The sequence below is a fragment of the Silurus meridionalis genome, chromosome 12, assembly GCF_014805685.1.
Source record: "Silurus meridionalis isolate SWU-2019-XX chromosome 12, ASM1480568v1, whole genome shotgun sequence".
Lineage (NCBI taxonomy): Eukaryota > Metazoa > Chordata > Actinopteri > Siluriformes > Siluridae > Silurus > Silurus meridionalis.
This window is the reverse complement of record NC_060895.1, coordinates 11,151,419-11,167,243: the sequence shown is the minus strand read 5'-3', so window position 1 is coordinate 11,167,243 and position 15,825 is coordinate 11,151,419. Positions and strand designations below refer to the sequence as shown.

Genomic DNA, 15,825 nt, shown 5'->3' with positions numbered 1-15,825 from the left:
TCCTCTGTGTTTTCCACTTGAGAGAGTATGAGTTTTACACTTCTGTCTGTAGATGTTTAACTGACTGTGCGGATTGCGTGCTACACTGCAGTAGATTGGGTTTGGCTGGGGTCACGGTGCAGAAATGGTTGCTGGTTGACGATGGACACTTTGTTTAATGGAGGTTTCTCTATGGCAGGCTGAAAGAGACGACGAAAGGCGCTGGCCAATTTCCCTGTGGGATGAACTGCTGAGCCCCTGCACCAAGCTCTTATCATACCCCACATAAATAACCTAATACTGAACAAACATGAAACAGTCTTCCAGAACAGCACTGCAAGTTCTCTGCCAAACAGATTTCTCTAACAGATGCAAAAAATAATGTCTGAGTGTAATAGTGAGAAATAAAGATTTCGACATGAATCTCTCTCCGAAACATCTTGAATCATGAAGCAGGATTCTCATGGTGCATGAAATATCCTGCTGACATCATAAATGCTAATATGACAGCAAGGAACCAATCTCATTCAGAGCCATAATGTGGAAGAGAGCTGAAACAAGCTACAATATGATGTATGGTTTCCAGCAAAGCAGGAAATGTTTCACAAAAGCACGACTACTGCAACATTGAAACATGAAACATTTTGTCCATCCAGCAGGCTTGTCTGGTGTAACATATAGCTCTATGTTCATTCTGATTGTATATGTGATAAAACAATACACCAGACAACATGTGTATTGTGAACAGTTTAATTATATATATTGACGTGATTTTTTATGACTATTATGAATAATTACTTCATGCACAAAAAAACACAAGTATTTAAATAAAACTGCACATTTCAGAGCAAGAGGACTGAAGTACTCATTATGTGTGTTCAGTAATGTGAGTCACTTTGTGCATGTACAGGATGCTGATAAGAGGGCATATGAGATTTTGCCATCTATAGCACAGAAACAGAAGTGGAACATGAATAGGGTAATGACCTCTTTGTCACACGATTATCATTTCCACTAGAAATATATAGCACTTCAGGATCTGACTATATTTGGATTCATTAAAGACAGCATAATAAACTGCATAAACACACAATACACAAAACTGTATCACATGACCCAATACACACACGTTAAAGTTTTTATTTTAAAACATTTTGTTTGTAAATTAGACCTTTTATAATACCCCAATAAGTGTCCCTATAAGGTCAGAACTGCCCGTTATTCCTGTACTAACAAGAACATCAACAATTTTACACACACACACACACACACACTCATGCAGTCCCAACACAGTGTATCGAGTACAATTCTCCCATAAAATTGTCTAAGCACTTTTCATCTGTGACTGGCTGTCAGACTGATACGTAGCAGCCAAAACTGATCAGTACAATTACACTGACAAATACAGAGCACACACATATGGCCTCTGACTCTTCATTGCTGGACCACTTCTAATATCGGCAAGGGCAATGGTCAAACACCGCCCTGGCTTTCAATGCTTATTGATCTCTATATGTCTTAAAAAAAAGGGAAAAAAAGCAGGACAAATCAGACTATTACAGAAAGCTGGAGCACACGGTTTCTCTGATATAATAATTTCTTTTTAATATGTTTTGTCACACTCAATCAACCCTTTGCACTGTCACATTCTCCAGCAAGAGTTCAGTGTATTTCAATGGCCTGCCTAGTCACATGATCTGAATTATAGAGAGCACCTTTTCAATAAACCTAGAAGAACTGAAGAGTCCCAACACAAATGTGCAACTCATAAACCTGTCTACAAAACTTGTAGAATCAATGGACTAAAAAATTGGAGGGTTAACATTGTGAGTATTTATTGATAAAATAGACTATTTGGACAAAAGTGCACCTGACTTTTCAGCCATATGTGGTTCTTCCCCAAACTGTTACCACAAAGGTGGAGGCACACAGTTGTATAGAATCTCTTTGGATGCAGAAGCATTGAATTTTTTCTTCTACAAATCCTTTTGGTCAGCTGTCCACAAACAATTTTTTTCTATATAGTGTAGATTTGTATTGTAATTATTTTCTTCTTGTTTGTCAAGCATTATTTTAGATTAGGGTGTACCATAAACCAGGGGAAAACAACTACAACTAAAAAAAAAGCAAAAAGAAAGGAGTTTTTAATACACTGTAAATCAGTGTGTGACTGCATCAGGACCATTAATGTTTTTTGTTTTTTTTAATCCAAAGCAAATGCTTGCATGTCTTTAACATGTTTTCATGCAGAGATATTTTCTAGCGGAACCAGAATGTAGCATTGTTTGGAGAATACCATAAATAATTTTTCACCTGTTTTTAAAGTCTGTTTATTTAAAGCCTTTTGTGTTAAAACCAGTAAAAAATGTCTTACACTTCCACACAAAACTATTATTTACTGTACTGTGCAAAGGCATAAACGAGAAGTGTAGCAGATAGTGAGAAGTACTTATAAATAAACAAAAATTAATAACCCATAAAAATAGAAACTCCACAGAAATCACATTAGAGGGTAATCAATAAACAATGCAATTGGATTGTGACAAAAGAATGTGATACAAACTCTAATTGAAATCTAATTATAAATGTTCGATAGCAGGAACAATACATATCAATACACATCTTGGATTGTTCAGAGGACTAAGCATCGGAAGCATAAAAAAATGTCTACCTTCTTACAAAATAATTAGTACTGGCACCACATAGCTATAATGCATTTGATTTAGCGACTGGATTTCAAACACTAGTAAGAATAGCTTGGTGTGCAGCTGCTCCCTGTAGGTGGACAGTATCTGGCAAACCTTCAAACTTCAAGTCATTACACGAGTGATCAAAGTGCTGAGCAGCTGGCTTCGAACACAATGAGAAGTGAACAGCGTGGGATGACAAAGCTAATCAATGTGACTGTGCCACACTGCTTCCTTAAAAGCCTATAAGGAACAGCACAGGACGTATTGCATAGCTTGATCAACACACTCTTCACAGTTATTTCTTTTCTGTGAAACAAGCAGCATCCACAAACTGAAAAGTGTACACGTGTATACCCTAGAAGGATAATAAACCTGGGCAAATACTATCCAAAAGAATGTTGCAAAATGTTGTAGTTTATTTGTTCATTTTCCCTGAGAACGATTTTTGCAGTTTTGCCACTTTTGTGACTGATACAATTCAAGACAAATCTAGATACACACAGATCAATTAGAGACAAAGATCAAGTTTAAATCTTTTTGTACATTGAATTGCACAAAAATTCTCCGGAAATTCTCACGGAAATTATATGTAGTATCTTGTGGAGAGGAAGAACAGCTTTAGAAGACAGCATTGTAACCATGCACAAGTACTGTAAATTTCCATTTCACTCTTTTCTCCATGCAACCTTTCAGAGAAAAGCGTCAGGAGGTAAAAGATATAATTGGTGATTTTGTGAAGCTTTCTTTTGAAATATATGTGAAACTGCAAAACCCCAGCAAATGTGAAATGTCAAAACACTCGGCACAGTGGGGAGACTTCATTGCTAGACATGTGACTGGCCCCACCCCCTAAAGTAAACTAGTAAATAATAAATAAGTAAACTTAGACATGTGACAAAAAAATACACAAGTACCACTTAAATTTTCTTCAGGAAATGTACAATTCTAGTTGCTTTACTCTTTGAAACCAATATTTTGTAAAAGTCAGTTACTTTTTTCTGCCAGGGCAAAATTGTTGTTATTAGTAGGTTGGTTGGTTGGTTGGTTGGTTCATTTGTTTGGGTATTTTTAGATTATTAACATTGTGAGACAAAAAAAAATCAGTGATAAATGTAATTATAGTAATTGGTAAATTGCTAGTAAAGGAAAAATTATGTAGAAAGTGGCAATATAATAGCTATTCCATACATTAAAAGCAGCACTGGCATTACAGTAGTTCCAGCTGTAAATCACAGGTTTGTATTATTGCACTCATTCTGGCTAAATTCTCTTTGGAAGTAAAAGCAAATTTACACGACTGTATATGATGGATGCTGCATGTCATGTCATGTGTGCGAACAAATATTTTAAAAGCATGTTTACTTGACATTTAGGGATGGCGTCTCATGTGCCACTTTGTACCAGTCATGTTTTCTGACATTGGAAGTCTTAAGAACAGAGCACTTTGTATTTTCCTGTTTCTCAGTGACACTGTCAAGCTGCATGTTTTTCTTTGTACCTTCCAGAACATTTAAAATAACTATTAATGGTAATATTTATTATTATAGATTTTAATCACTGTGGTGTAAAAAGGACATTCAGTTATAAGACAATAATGAACTTTAGACTAATAACAATATCACAATGCTAAAAAAATATAAATATTGATATTTACAGTTTTATTTTTGTGTATGATGAAACGATGCATCAGTAAAGTGGGATTTACTGTATTATTGATATAGCTGATCATTTGGCCCATGTACACATGTGGATACAGCTGTATTCATTTCAGAAGGGTGTCACAGTGAGCAACTCAGTCTAAGGAGGCTACAGAAACAGCTCTGCTGCAGGTGGTCATACAGTGCAAGCTCATTTTAAGCATCTGTTCTATCACAGATTGCAAACTTAATGTGTAAGTAAGAGCCAATTAACCACCATTGAGTCAACTTCAATTGGAGAAAAGCATTGCCATTATGAATGAAATCTTCTGCTATTTCCTGCCTAAAAAGATGTAAAGCTTCCTATAATTATTTCCTTCCTAAAGAAATTAGCTCGTGAAATTCTATAACTGATAATATAAAAGAAGACATATTCAACAAATCAGAACATTTCAGCTTTTCAATATCGTCGCTTACATCAGTGCAAAACAGCTACGGTGATCTAAAGTGTGTTTGCTTCTCCTGCCTTCTCACCTTGTTGGTGATCTATGTTTAAAGAAAGGTAATGGTTTTATTGTGATTAATGTCGAAACTGCATAGCCACATTTGTCTTATTTTACTGGCTCTGAGTTCTCTGGTCCATCTATTTGCTGGCAAGCGCTGCTTGCCATCCCCCTTGACAACTGTGTAAAGGTAAATAACGAGCAGGTCGACTCTTGCCGTAGGTACCTCATGCCAGCACCTCAGATTTGCATTATTCATCTTTATTACAGTGCTGTCTGTGGCTCATAGGGAACTGACAAAACCTGCCTCACACTCACACGCTTGGTTCATTAGCAACGGCTCTGGAAAACCCACGGCTCACCTTTAAGCAAATCGTTTACAGCTCCAATGTCACTGTGGGCCTCATAAAGGCAGCTTTCATCTGCATGAAGATGTGAGTCTTATAATGCGCTTAATAATATGCATCGCCTCTTTCAAAAGTATAAAGATCCTACGCCACAGCACTGCATACTGCTGCATACTAAATATGCTTATCCTAAGGCTGAAATAAAAAACATGGCCTGGGAATTCCATATGCAGCAAACATAAAGAATGTTTTTTTATGAAAGTAATATGTGCTTAGACAAATAGCTTTGACAGTCTTGTTCACCAGATCAGAGAGCCCAAGAGGGTTCAAATGTGAGAGAGGGCTGAATAATTGTTGATAATTCAAAATGCTCGACAAGTAATTATCTAATTAAGCTATTCTTAGGTCAGTGTAGATACGTTAGCACAAGGGAAACACTCAAATGTGCAGGGCTGGGGGTACTCCAGCACCAGGGGTGTTAATTACTGCCCTGGATTTACAATGTTGCCACCACTGCCAGTTCTGATGCTTGAAAACTCAAAGGTCCAACTGGATTTCAATATCACACCATTAACTATGACACTAATAATTCAGTTCAAACATTCATTTTTATTAACAACATAATTCTAGCTCTATTCTATTAAAAAATATATTTTTATGCTCCCATGCCACAAGTATTTTGGCTAAATAAAACAGTTGTTACCTCTGAAGAAAATGCATTGGTCATCTCAAACTATGAGGATCTGGTTTTGTAAATCAAACTTGTTCCTGAGGTGATTACCCACTGCCTCTGTTAGTGCTGAGCCGTATCGGGCTTTTGCTTGAGATGAAGCAGTTTCTAGATGAAAGCTGGCATTCCAAACAGCAAGAAGAAAGAATGGGCTGTCTGATGCTTAATCACTGCAGAAAACCCAAGACTCTGAATACCCTGCACACGCCAGGCCCAATTAGCCAGGTGTATATAGCCTGCCAGTCCAGGAGAGGCAAGGAGCAGCTGATGTGCTGCACTAACGTTTGCTCTTCTCTGGCTGCCCGATCAATACAGAGGCATGCCTAACAGATGTGCAAAATACACCAGGTCTGCTGCTTGAATGCAGACCAAGACTCAGTGTGATAAAGTGATACCAATGTCTCAGAGACCATTAAAAGTAGCACAATGCCACTGTCTGCAATTTACATAATGGTTTACAGTTTAATAGATACAGCTTCTTCTACTTTGATTTCCCTTCCTCACCACAGGCTCTGTTGTACTCCCTGTCTGGAGAGCTCATTGGTGTCAGAATGATTGGTCACGAGTAAAAGGAGGGTGAAGTGGAGGCGCTTGGTGCATTATGAATCGAAGATATCATACCCAGTGAAGCGAGGCACAGGGCCCCTCCGTCCTTTCATTCTTTATGGCTGACAGTAAGACCTGAACTCTACGCAAAAGGCCTGCAGGATTTATGAGCAGTATGGATTACTGGCCCAAGCCAAATGGATAGCCAGAGGAATCGTGTGGTAGGGAGCAGCTGCTATTGAGGGAGATTGCCTCATTGATTTGTGATGAATTCCTCCAACCACACTCTTTTCTTTTTCCATCATTGCCACCTTTTCTCCATACAAGTGGGCTGAGAGCTCGCATTAAAAAGTCTTGTGAGTCACAGTGCTAATAGGACGCCAATAATGCCAACCTCCGCGCGTGTGCTGTCCACGTCAGTATTGCTCACCGAAGTGAAACAGAATTGGCACAAACAGCAAACCCAGCCCCACCACGGATATGAGAACAGACATCAGTGCTCAGGCCCAGCTGGATCGCGATGACCATGTGACCATCTGTCAGTTCAATCAGACTTTAACCGTGTTGAATAATCAGAAATGCCAAATAAAGTGCGGTGCTTGTCAGAGCACATAAGCTAAAAGGGCCCAGGCACTCGGATGTTTACTGCTTCAGATAGACTGTTGAATGGGGAAGGAGAATATGTGCATACTAAATAGTTAAATCCTGTGACGAGCACAAACACAAAAGGAGGGAAATAACATGGTGATTGGCAGCCACTAGGATAAGAAAAACATCCATGGCTGTGCAACAGGATCTGATTATAGTTACTGCATAATGTGGGAAAGCACAACCACAAACTCTCCAGCACCCTGGCAGCGCCTGGGACACACCGGAGTAACGTTTTGATCTCAGGGGTGTGACAATAACACTCATTTCCAAATGAGCCCATTGAAAAAGAGGCTGTTCAAAATAATTAGTAAGCTATACAGGCAGTGAATGGTGCTTGATTAGCTTGCCGGAATACAGAAAAAGTGTATTTTCAATCGCTGCAAATTGTATGATGAGAGTGATCACATAGTTATACCAGAAGAGAATGCCCACATGCTTTACGATGGTTCAACATAATTGCGTTTTTATTATGTACGTTGTCTTTGTATCTGCACTTGTTGACCCACCCACATTATAGGGGTGTGCAAGCAAAGCCTGCCTGTTTCACTGCTACAAGTGCAGTCTCTTTACTGATGGAGCCTCACTCACAATATATTACCTGGGTGGTATTCTCTGTTCACACTGTACATAGCAACAAATGTGTCGCATATTGATTTTATTCAATCATACTGATCATATGATAATATTGAATTTAAGGTTCACCAGTGTACACATAGGTGAACCTTATAAATAACCCAATGAATCACCAACAGTAGACTGATGATTTTCTCTGCAGCAGCAACAGAAAGAATAGTCAGAGGGACAAAATATAGAATGAGTGCATCATTTCTTGCATGGCCTCTCTCATAATTTTATTTGAATCTAGAGCCCTGATTTGCTTATATTCCCTCTGAGAATACAAGCCTGATGTCTGGAAAAACAGATACTTAATACAAAAAATTTGCATTTTTCCACAAAATAATATTAATTGACAAATTTAATTAAGATTATAAATCTCAATTAGATGACTTTCTTAAGAACCGACTCAAACAAACCCGTTCAAAATAAAATTTACTAAATACGATAAAAAAAGAATGGGATATGCTGTTGAACCTAAGTAATCAGCAACAGGGTGATCTGATGAAGCCTGCTGCAACACAGTTTCTATCACATCTCTGAATATTTTCCAGCAACAGCACATGGAAAAGTGTTTAATCGCTCTTACGACACACCAATTTGCCAACTCGAACAGACTTTCCATTTATTAAAAAAGAATTAATATAAATAAAATTTTTTATAATAAATAGTTGCATTTGATGTTATGTAACACGTGGGACACACGTTTGTATCATTACCGCTGACTGTTCACACTGAAGGCTTCTACAAAAAAATGTGCTGAAAATAAATCTGTAACAAAACCATACCACGAGTGATTACACATGTTTTTTGTCTGTTCCAGAGGCAGGTCCAGCATATAAAAATGATCATGTATAGGAAATAACACATTAAGAGAAACCTGTGTTTGCTTTGTAATCAGTACTATTGTCAGAGCTGCTGTTACAAAATATAAATCAACAGATTCAAGAATTCAACAGCGCTGTGCTGTTAACCGACTTGTAGAACATTATACTGTGCTATACGTGTGATTTATGGGACTGAGGTTGCTGACTTATTGATAAGGAAAAAGGAGCACATAAAGCAAACCTGCACCCTGACCCATGATTTCTACCACATTTCATTATAGCCCTCGTTTTACAGCATGTGAGTGTGTGTGTGTGCAGGAACAGCCACATGAGACTATAACATCCTAAATAATTGGAAGAAAATACAGGCTGTGGCGTAACCAGGTCAATGCAGGCTAGACTGAACTAAATGGGAGGGAAAAGTACAGAAAAGCTTTTAAAATCTGCTGTATAATTAGATCCTGTGCATCATCAAGGTTTTATCAAACCCACAGTCGATATCTATTTAAAAAAGCAACAAAATGTTCAATCAGGCAAACAAAATGTGTCTAGCTCACCTCTCCCCTGTGACTCCTTTTTTTTCTCCTTAATGTAGTCTCCTGGTACCTAGCAGAGTACTTGATCACTGAGACATCTTCAGAGATTATCCACAAGGGACCGTTCAATGGATATGCATGCATTTAAGATTTTATCATCCACAGTACCAGGGCAAAAAAAAGAAAGGACATCTTGTAAATGACTATGGTGTTGAAAGTCCCTTTTAATGAAAATATGTAATTAATGTAAATAATACCAAAACAGGTGACCTAGAACGAGATACGTTTTCCTTTTCTACATATTAGTATGTTTATATTTGTAGAAATGCAAGGAGTTTGCAACCCACTGAAGGCAAGTCTTATTTTCTATTGGTTTCACCTTATTTCTATATAAAAAAAAAGGTGTGTGTACACCTTTATTTTATATATGTGATTCTACTGAAGAGTGGAGATGTTGTTCAAGAACGCATGTGTTCAGTGTGGGAGGCTACGAAGCACAGCGCCTCATATATTCATTCCAGCTTTAATCTTGGGTACAAATACACACGCTCTAAGACTATTATGACAAGGGTAAACTGTAGGGTGGAAAGGAGCAGCTGTTCCACACCTTTTGCCTTACATAACCTCATGCACAAAAGAAGACAAGGGCACTGATGATTTGCAGTTGAAATGAAAGAACTGACAAGCAGAACAGCCAAGAGAGAGCTGATAGAGGCTGATGTGACCAGGGCACCACCTGGTGTTGGGGCTAATAGCTTAACCTCTGCAGGGCTGCCCTCAATAGGAATGATCGGCATCAGAGGCAGCATCTGCCCAGCAGCAGCACGGAGCAATGTGTCAGCCTCCTCTGACACTCCCATAATCACAGCAAAACCCTGGGGAGTGCTGGACTGTAGCTGCTGTAGATTTACTAACTTCCGGAAGGGACAAGAGCCTCTGAAAGTCACACATTCATTGTATGATACATACTCCGTACTTAAACCTGTATCACTTCCTACACCATATGTAAATTGGAGCCTAGAAAATCACCCTATTAACCTTTCTCTGTTGTTTTGATGTTATGATGTTATCCCCAGTGTTATTCATTTGTGTTATTTGGGACCTGGTTTTAGCTGCCTCCCACTGTATGGTAAGGATTGATGGTGCATTAGTTGGCGTGCTTTTCAAGGTAAGAGGGAGGTAGAGTGCCCGAAGCCACTGTGCACCGCAATCAAGGTGACTGATCAGTGTAAAATATTATAAATGGGTTATCCAGCTACTTTTGCTTCACTTCACACATACGCCAGGGTCACGACTGATTATGTACAGGCAACCTAGGCAGGATTTAGAGGAACAGCAAATGACAAATCTTTTATTTTATATATATATATATATATATATATATATATATATATATATATATATATATATATATATATATATAACAAATGTGTTTCCTTTAAGCACAATTGCACTGATTAATGATATTTGTTCTATTTGTTTCAGCGGTAGCAGCAATCCTTTTTTTTTTTTTTACTTAGCAGGTCTAGGTGTAATTTTTTATGTTAATTTATTAATTTCTCACTTATGACTTGCACATTAATATAATCAAATCATTTATGCACAATTATGCCTAAGAATGTGTACACACTGGCTCATTATAACTTTAATGTAGAAGGTTTATGACACAGTAGAAATGAGGCCCCTTTTATATTTTATTATATCCAAATTATATCACATAGACAAAACCATTATAAATATTTTATTTGTTGAAATATTAGTGTGCATATACACAAATACTTATTTATTGATTACGTTTATGTATCATCTATATATATGAAACACATTACTACTTCGATCAGAAAGATCCATGGGTTTAAACTTCATAAAATATTATTAAGGTCAGGTTTATGGCCTAATATATGCAGAGTATTAAGCCTTTCATATAATCTAACATCCTCAATATCAGAACTGCCAAAGCCTGTTGATCTCCTTAATCCATAATTTTCACAAAAACAAAGATGCTGGGAAAAACTTTGGGCACCAGAAACACAATTGCACTCAAAAGCTCCTGTCACAACTACTATTTATAGTATATAAAAATCTATCAAACATGATCATTATGAACTTATTACAAATAAGAAAGCATAAAGACATGACTATAAAATGTAGAGTGTATATGTACATATATGTGTGTGTGTGTGTGTGTGTGTGTGTGTGTGTGTGTGTGTGTGTGTGTCATACTCCTGCCCGCCTGATCCTTTCCTTATCAGCACCATCATCATCATCATCATCACATTTAGATATATGTACCGGCATTTTAGTACCCACTCGTTCTGTCCTATCAAGTCATTGCAAATAAAAACACGTGTTCAAACACAAAAAGAAAGCACGATCACTATCACGTCAACACAATCTCCAGCTGCGTCTCCAGTCCTGACAGGACAGATATCGCGGAACACCTGCGCTCCTGAATGATGTGATTTTCTTTTTTCTTTTTTCAGTCTTACCTTTTCCCGGTGCGATCATCACCATGATCAAGAAGATCATCTTGGAGCTGTAAAACACTGCCGCTGGCTTCATGCTCTGGGTCTCCTTTCTGTCGGAGCGATGCGTCCTCGTGTTCTTACACTTTGCTCAGTATAAACAGGCGCTGCCTCCTCCAAAAAAACCCCACCAACAACAAAACCAATGCACATACACACGCACGCACGCCCGCGCGCGCACACACACTCACACACACACACACACACAGTTCGCAGTGGGAGCTCCGATGTGTCCGACCTCCTGAGCTGAGATCTTGCTCGGATCTCTTAAACTCTAATGAAAGTCGAAGCAGCGGGGATGATGAATAAACGTGCGCACGCACGCGGGATAAGCCGCTTTTCTGGCTTGGAGGCTGCGCGCCGCCGCCGCTTGGGCTCCTAGCGTTAGAAAGCGGAACGGCTTGAGCCTCGCGCGCGCTCCGTACCGTACATAATCTAATAGTGCCCTCGTTTACGCGCCTCCAGTACTGCAGCACAGAACACCGCACCGCGCGCGCTCATCCCCGCACCGCACCGCGCGCGCTCAATACCGCACCGCACCGCGCGCGCCCAACACCGCACCAGCCGGCCCTGAGTTCACAACTATATACCCCAATGGACTATTAGCAAAGCTCCATGCTATCTACTAAACTAACAGGTTCCTGGCTATTTCTGAATAGTACTTATTACCCCAGGTGACTTCAAAGACACCAAAGTGTTTTTTTTTTTACCCCTTGTTTTGCCATTGTAAACTACAATATCAGGCTAGGTAATTAGACATGTGAGTGAACCGCGCATGCGCAGAGTTTGTGCTTTAGTAGTTGAGCATGTAAAGATTCATAATGACAAAAATAATTTTTATTATCATTCCACTTTTTACAAAAATAATTGAAAAACGGGTTATTAATACTGGAACAGGACACAATATTTCAATATGGAATTAAATATATTGCAACAAAATAACCCATAGTTTGTAAAAGTGCTGTTTGGGGAATGAGGTGGATAGGGGGTTCTGGAATTTGTGCAAATTTATATATATGTCATTGTGTAAATATAATAAATTACCTGAATGACGTCTGAAAGGTTTTATAAAATATTAAGCATCATTTAAATGGGTAAAATCAATCAATCAAATAATCAACCAATCAATCATGGACATTCCACTTCTATGAATACAACCTGACATTATTTGGACTGGTAGGTCTAAATAATGTCAGGTTGTATTCATAGAAGTGGGAAAATCTTTTGTGTGTAAATAACTATTCTTATTTATAATTCTAATACATTCCTTATAATAGAATTATAAATAAGAATAGCAAGTTAATTACATTTAATAAGTATATTGGTGCAATATTTTAAATAACAATGTACTGGTAAAAGTAAATCATCTCAGTGTTTAATTTTAAAGTAAAAAAAGTGTTTGTTTAAATCTTTTGTGAATAGGTTTTCCTTAGTTCAAGGAGCAGATCTGGAGGGTTCATGGTTGGGGTTAAGGTTAGGGTTAAGGTTAGGGTTAGGGTTAGGGTTAGGGTTAGGGGGTAAGGGGGTAAGGGTTAGGGTTAGGGTAAGGGGGTAAGGGTTAGGGTTAGGGGTAAGGGTTAGGGTTAGGGTAAGGGGGTAAGGGTTAGGGTTAGGATTAGGGTTAGGGTTAGAGAGTAAGGGTTAGGGTTAGGGTTAGAGGGTTAGGGTTAGGGTCAGTGTTTTGGTGAAATGGGATGTTTGGATGTTGTTACCCCAATCCCCTGCTCTCACACATTCACCCAGGACACAAGGAAGTCCTAAGGCATCCTTGTGTCTGTGCTGATAACATCAACAGTGATTAAACTATGATAAATAGATATCCAATGTCACCTAGATTAGGAATAATTCCCTTTTTGACTAATATTATCCCCAATATCATATCAGGTAGTTTTCTCTTATCTAACAATGTCTCTGGCTTTCTCATTATGTATAGACTGAATTTATGAATGTAAGATTTATATTTCTAATCAATTTATTTCTGTACAGCTGCTTTGTGACCAATGTGACCATGTCTATTGTTAAACCCACTATACACATAAAATGTAATTGAACTGATAAAATATGGTTCATACCAGTAATTCAACCCGCAATTAAGATAATTAATATTTCCTCTACAGGAGGTAGGAAATCATGATGCATGCAGTATGATGCAGTAGATACATACGGCATATTTCAGTAAATGCAGAAGAGATGTGTGATTTTAACATACCCCTGGAGGTGCTTTATCCACCTCAGTCCCCAGACAGCACTCTGGTCTATTTAGTTATAATATATTTAAATCCATATTTAAATATTGTGTCCTTAATTAAATATCTCTTTTTTTTAAGTGGAGTGATACTAAAAATACTTTTGTCAACAAGAATCTATACATACTCTGTTCATTTGCTTGTCAGTGCATCAGATATATATATATATATATATATATATATATATATATATATATATATATATATATATATATATATATATATAAAATGATTAGAGACGACATGACATGATTAGCATTTTATATAGGACAAAGTTGCATTTGCAGAATATTTGGTATGAAAAAAACATTCTCCATGAACTGGCCTCATAGTTCCTTCATAGTTCCTCTGCAGCGCCAAATAATCTGAGGATTTGGTCCCTTTAACAAGTTTTAAGTGTAATTAAAATTTATATAATCTAAATACAATTAGCTTTGCAAGTAACACATAATAGCAATACATCTAGATCTGTAGTGATTTGGTGGTAAGGCTTCTTTCAGGGGCAGCTGTCACCCTGTGCCACATCTCTGCTGTTGTCTTGCTGCTATAGAATTTAGATTGCAATTGATTAAATTTAAATGCAATCAAATGACCTACAGAGCACAATGTGAGGAGACGTTGCTTTCAGTTTGAATGGATATGACATGCCTGCTCTATTCAGCTCAGCCACCATCACATCAGTTTATCACAAATCAAATGAAATGTCATGTTTAGTATATTTTTGTGTCACACATAAAATTAGCCATACAGTGATTCTATCATTTGCATGTTGCATATAGAGTCTGACACAGCAAGTCACATACACATGGAAAACTTTAAATAAATAATGTCTATTTTATATGCACACTTTCACTCCCACCATATTTTTCTTTAAACTTTGAAATATGAAGAAAGTTTGAAGAAATTCAATTGTACATAAAATTAAATATAAAATGAATTCATTCAATTCAATTATTTAAAAAAATATTCAGAGTTCAAAGAAAGACTTTTTGTTGACCAAATAATAACAGTAAATAATATATACACTTGTCATTAGTAACCCTATACCTAGTTATCCCCTTTGGTTCAGATCAATAAAGAACACACAGTTATTGGGTACTTATGCAAGATCAGTGAGTGTGTGTGTGTGTGTGTGTGTGTGTGCTGGATGAATGTACATGTTTGCAGGTGAAGTCTGATTTACTTTGCTGAAGGGCAGACTGAAATCTCTGCTAATAGAGGCGGTAATGCATAACATGCCTCCAGGACTGCAGCAGTTCAGGCAGGTAGGAGGTTACACTGGTATCAGAATGCAGAATTACTCATTCCCAGATTAAGAGAAGAGAGAGAGGAAGATCAGACAACTGGATTGCACTAATTAAACCTGATTTGTAAATTGTGATGTGTAAATGAAATCCAGCAAATTTGTCATTTAGAAATGCAAAGGATCAGCCTATGAGTAAGCACATTGATTGACAGCCATTTAACTGGCACATGTACTAGTGATTCATTACAAGGAATCAAACTAGAATATAGTTTTAACCACAACCATGTAGTAAATTTAATTCAATTCTAATTCTAGCGGATGTGTTGAACTGCATGTGGTAATGGTAATATTTCAGTGTTTCATCTTGTGAACTGATATGTTTGTGTTTAAATGGCCTGTCTTTGCTCTTTTGAATTTCCTGCTGCTTTTTCTGTTGTTTAGATTAAAGCCAGCGCATTAAACATTGTAGAGAACGGTAGATTGAGTTCTAACCTGATGAATTAGCATGATTACCCATGATTACTCTCCATACAAAGTATTGAGCATCCTAATTCTATTGGAAGCAATGATTAACTGCAATGCTCCCAGAATGCAAAACGATCTATTTGTAGTTTTTACTAAACAAATAGTTGTGCACAATTCATTCAGCCTTGTATCATACTCTCAATAGTAAAGATACCACATACAGATCTTCTTCATAGCATGTTGCATAATATGCTGTTAGAAAAAGCCTGTCACAGCACAAAA

The 15,825-nt window shown here is 37.6% G+C and overlaps 1 protein-coding gene across 8 annotated transcripts in view; it reads right to left on the bottom strand.

The window, feature by feature from the left end:
- The window catches only part of sez6b (seizure related 6 homolog b), a 159,372-nt gene extending 147,286 nt beyond the window's left edge, over positions 1 to 12,086 (bottom strand). For 2 of the 8 annotated variants that reach the window (XM_046862677.1, XM_046862678.1), the window contains exon 1: positions 11,551 to 12,081. In XM_046862677.1, coding sequence (XP_046718633.1) covers positions 11,551 to 11,623 — 73 coding nt within the window. In that variant the 5' untranslated portion in view covers positions 11,624 to 12,081. Of the gene's footprint in view, positions 1 to 11,550 lie in introns of all 8 variants that reach the window. The other 6 variants (XM_046862684.1, XM_046862685.1, XM_046862682.1 and 3 more) reach the window with 5 other exon arrangements.
- Between the last annotated feature and the right edge of the window lie 3,739 nt (positions 12,087 to 15,825).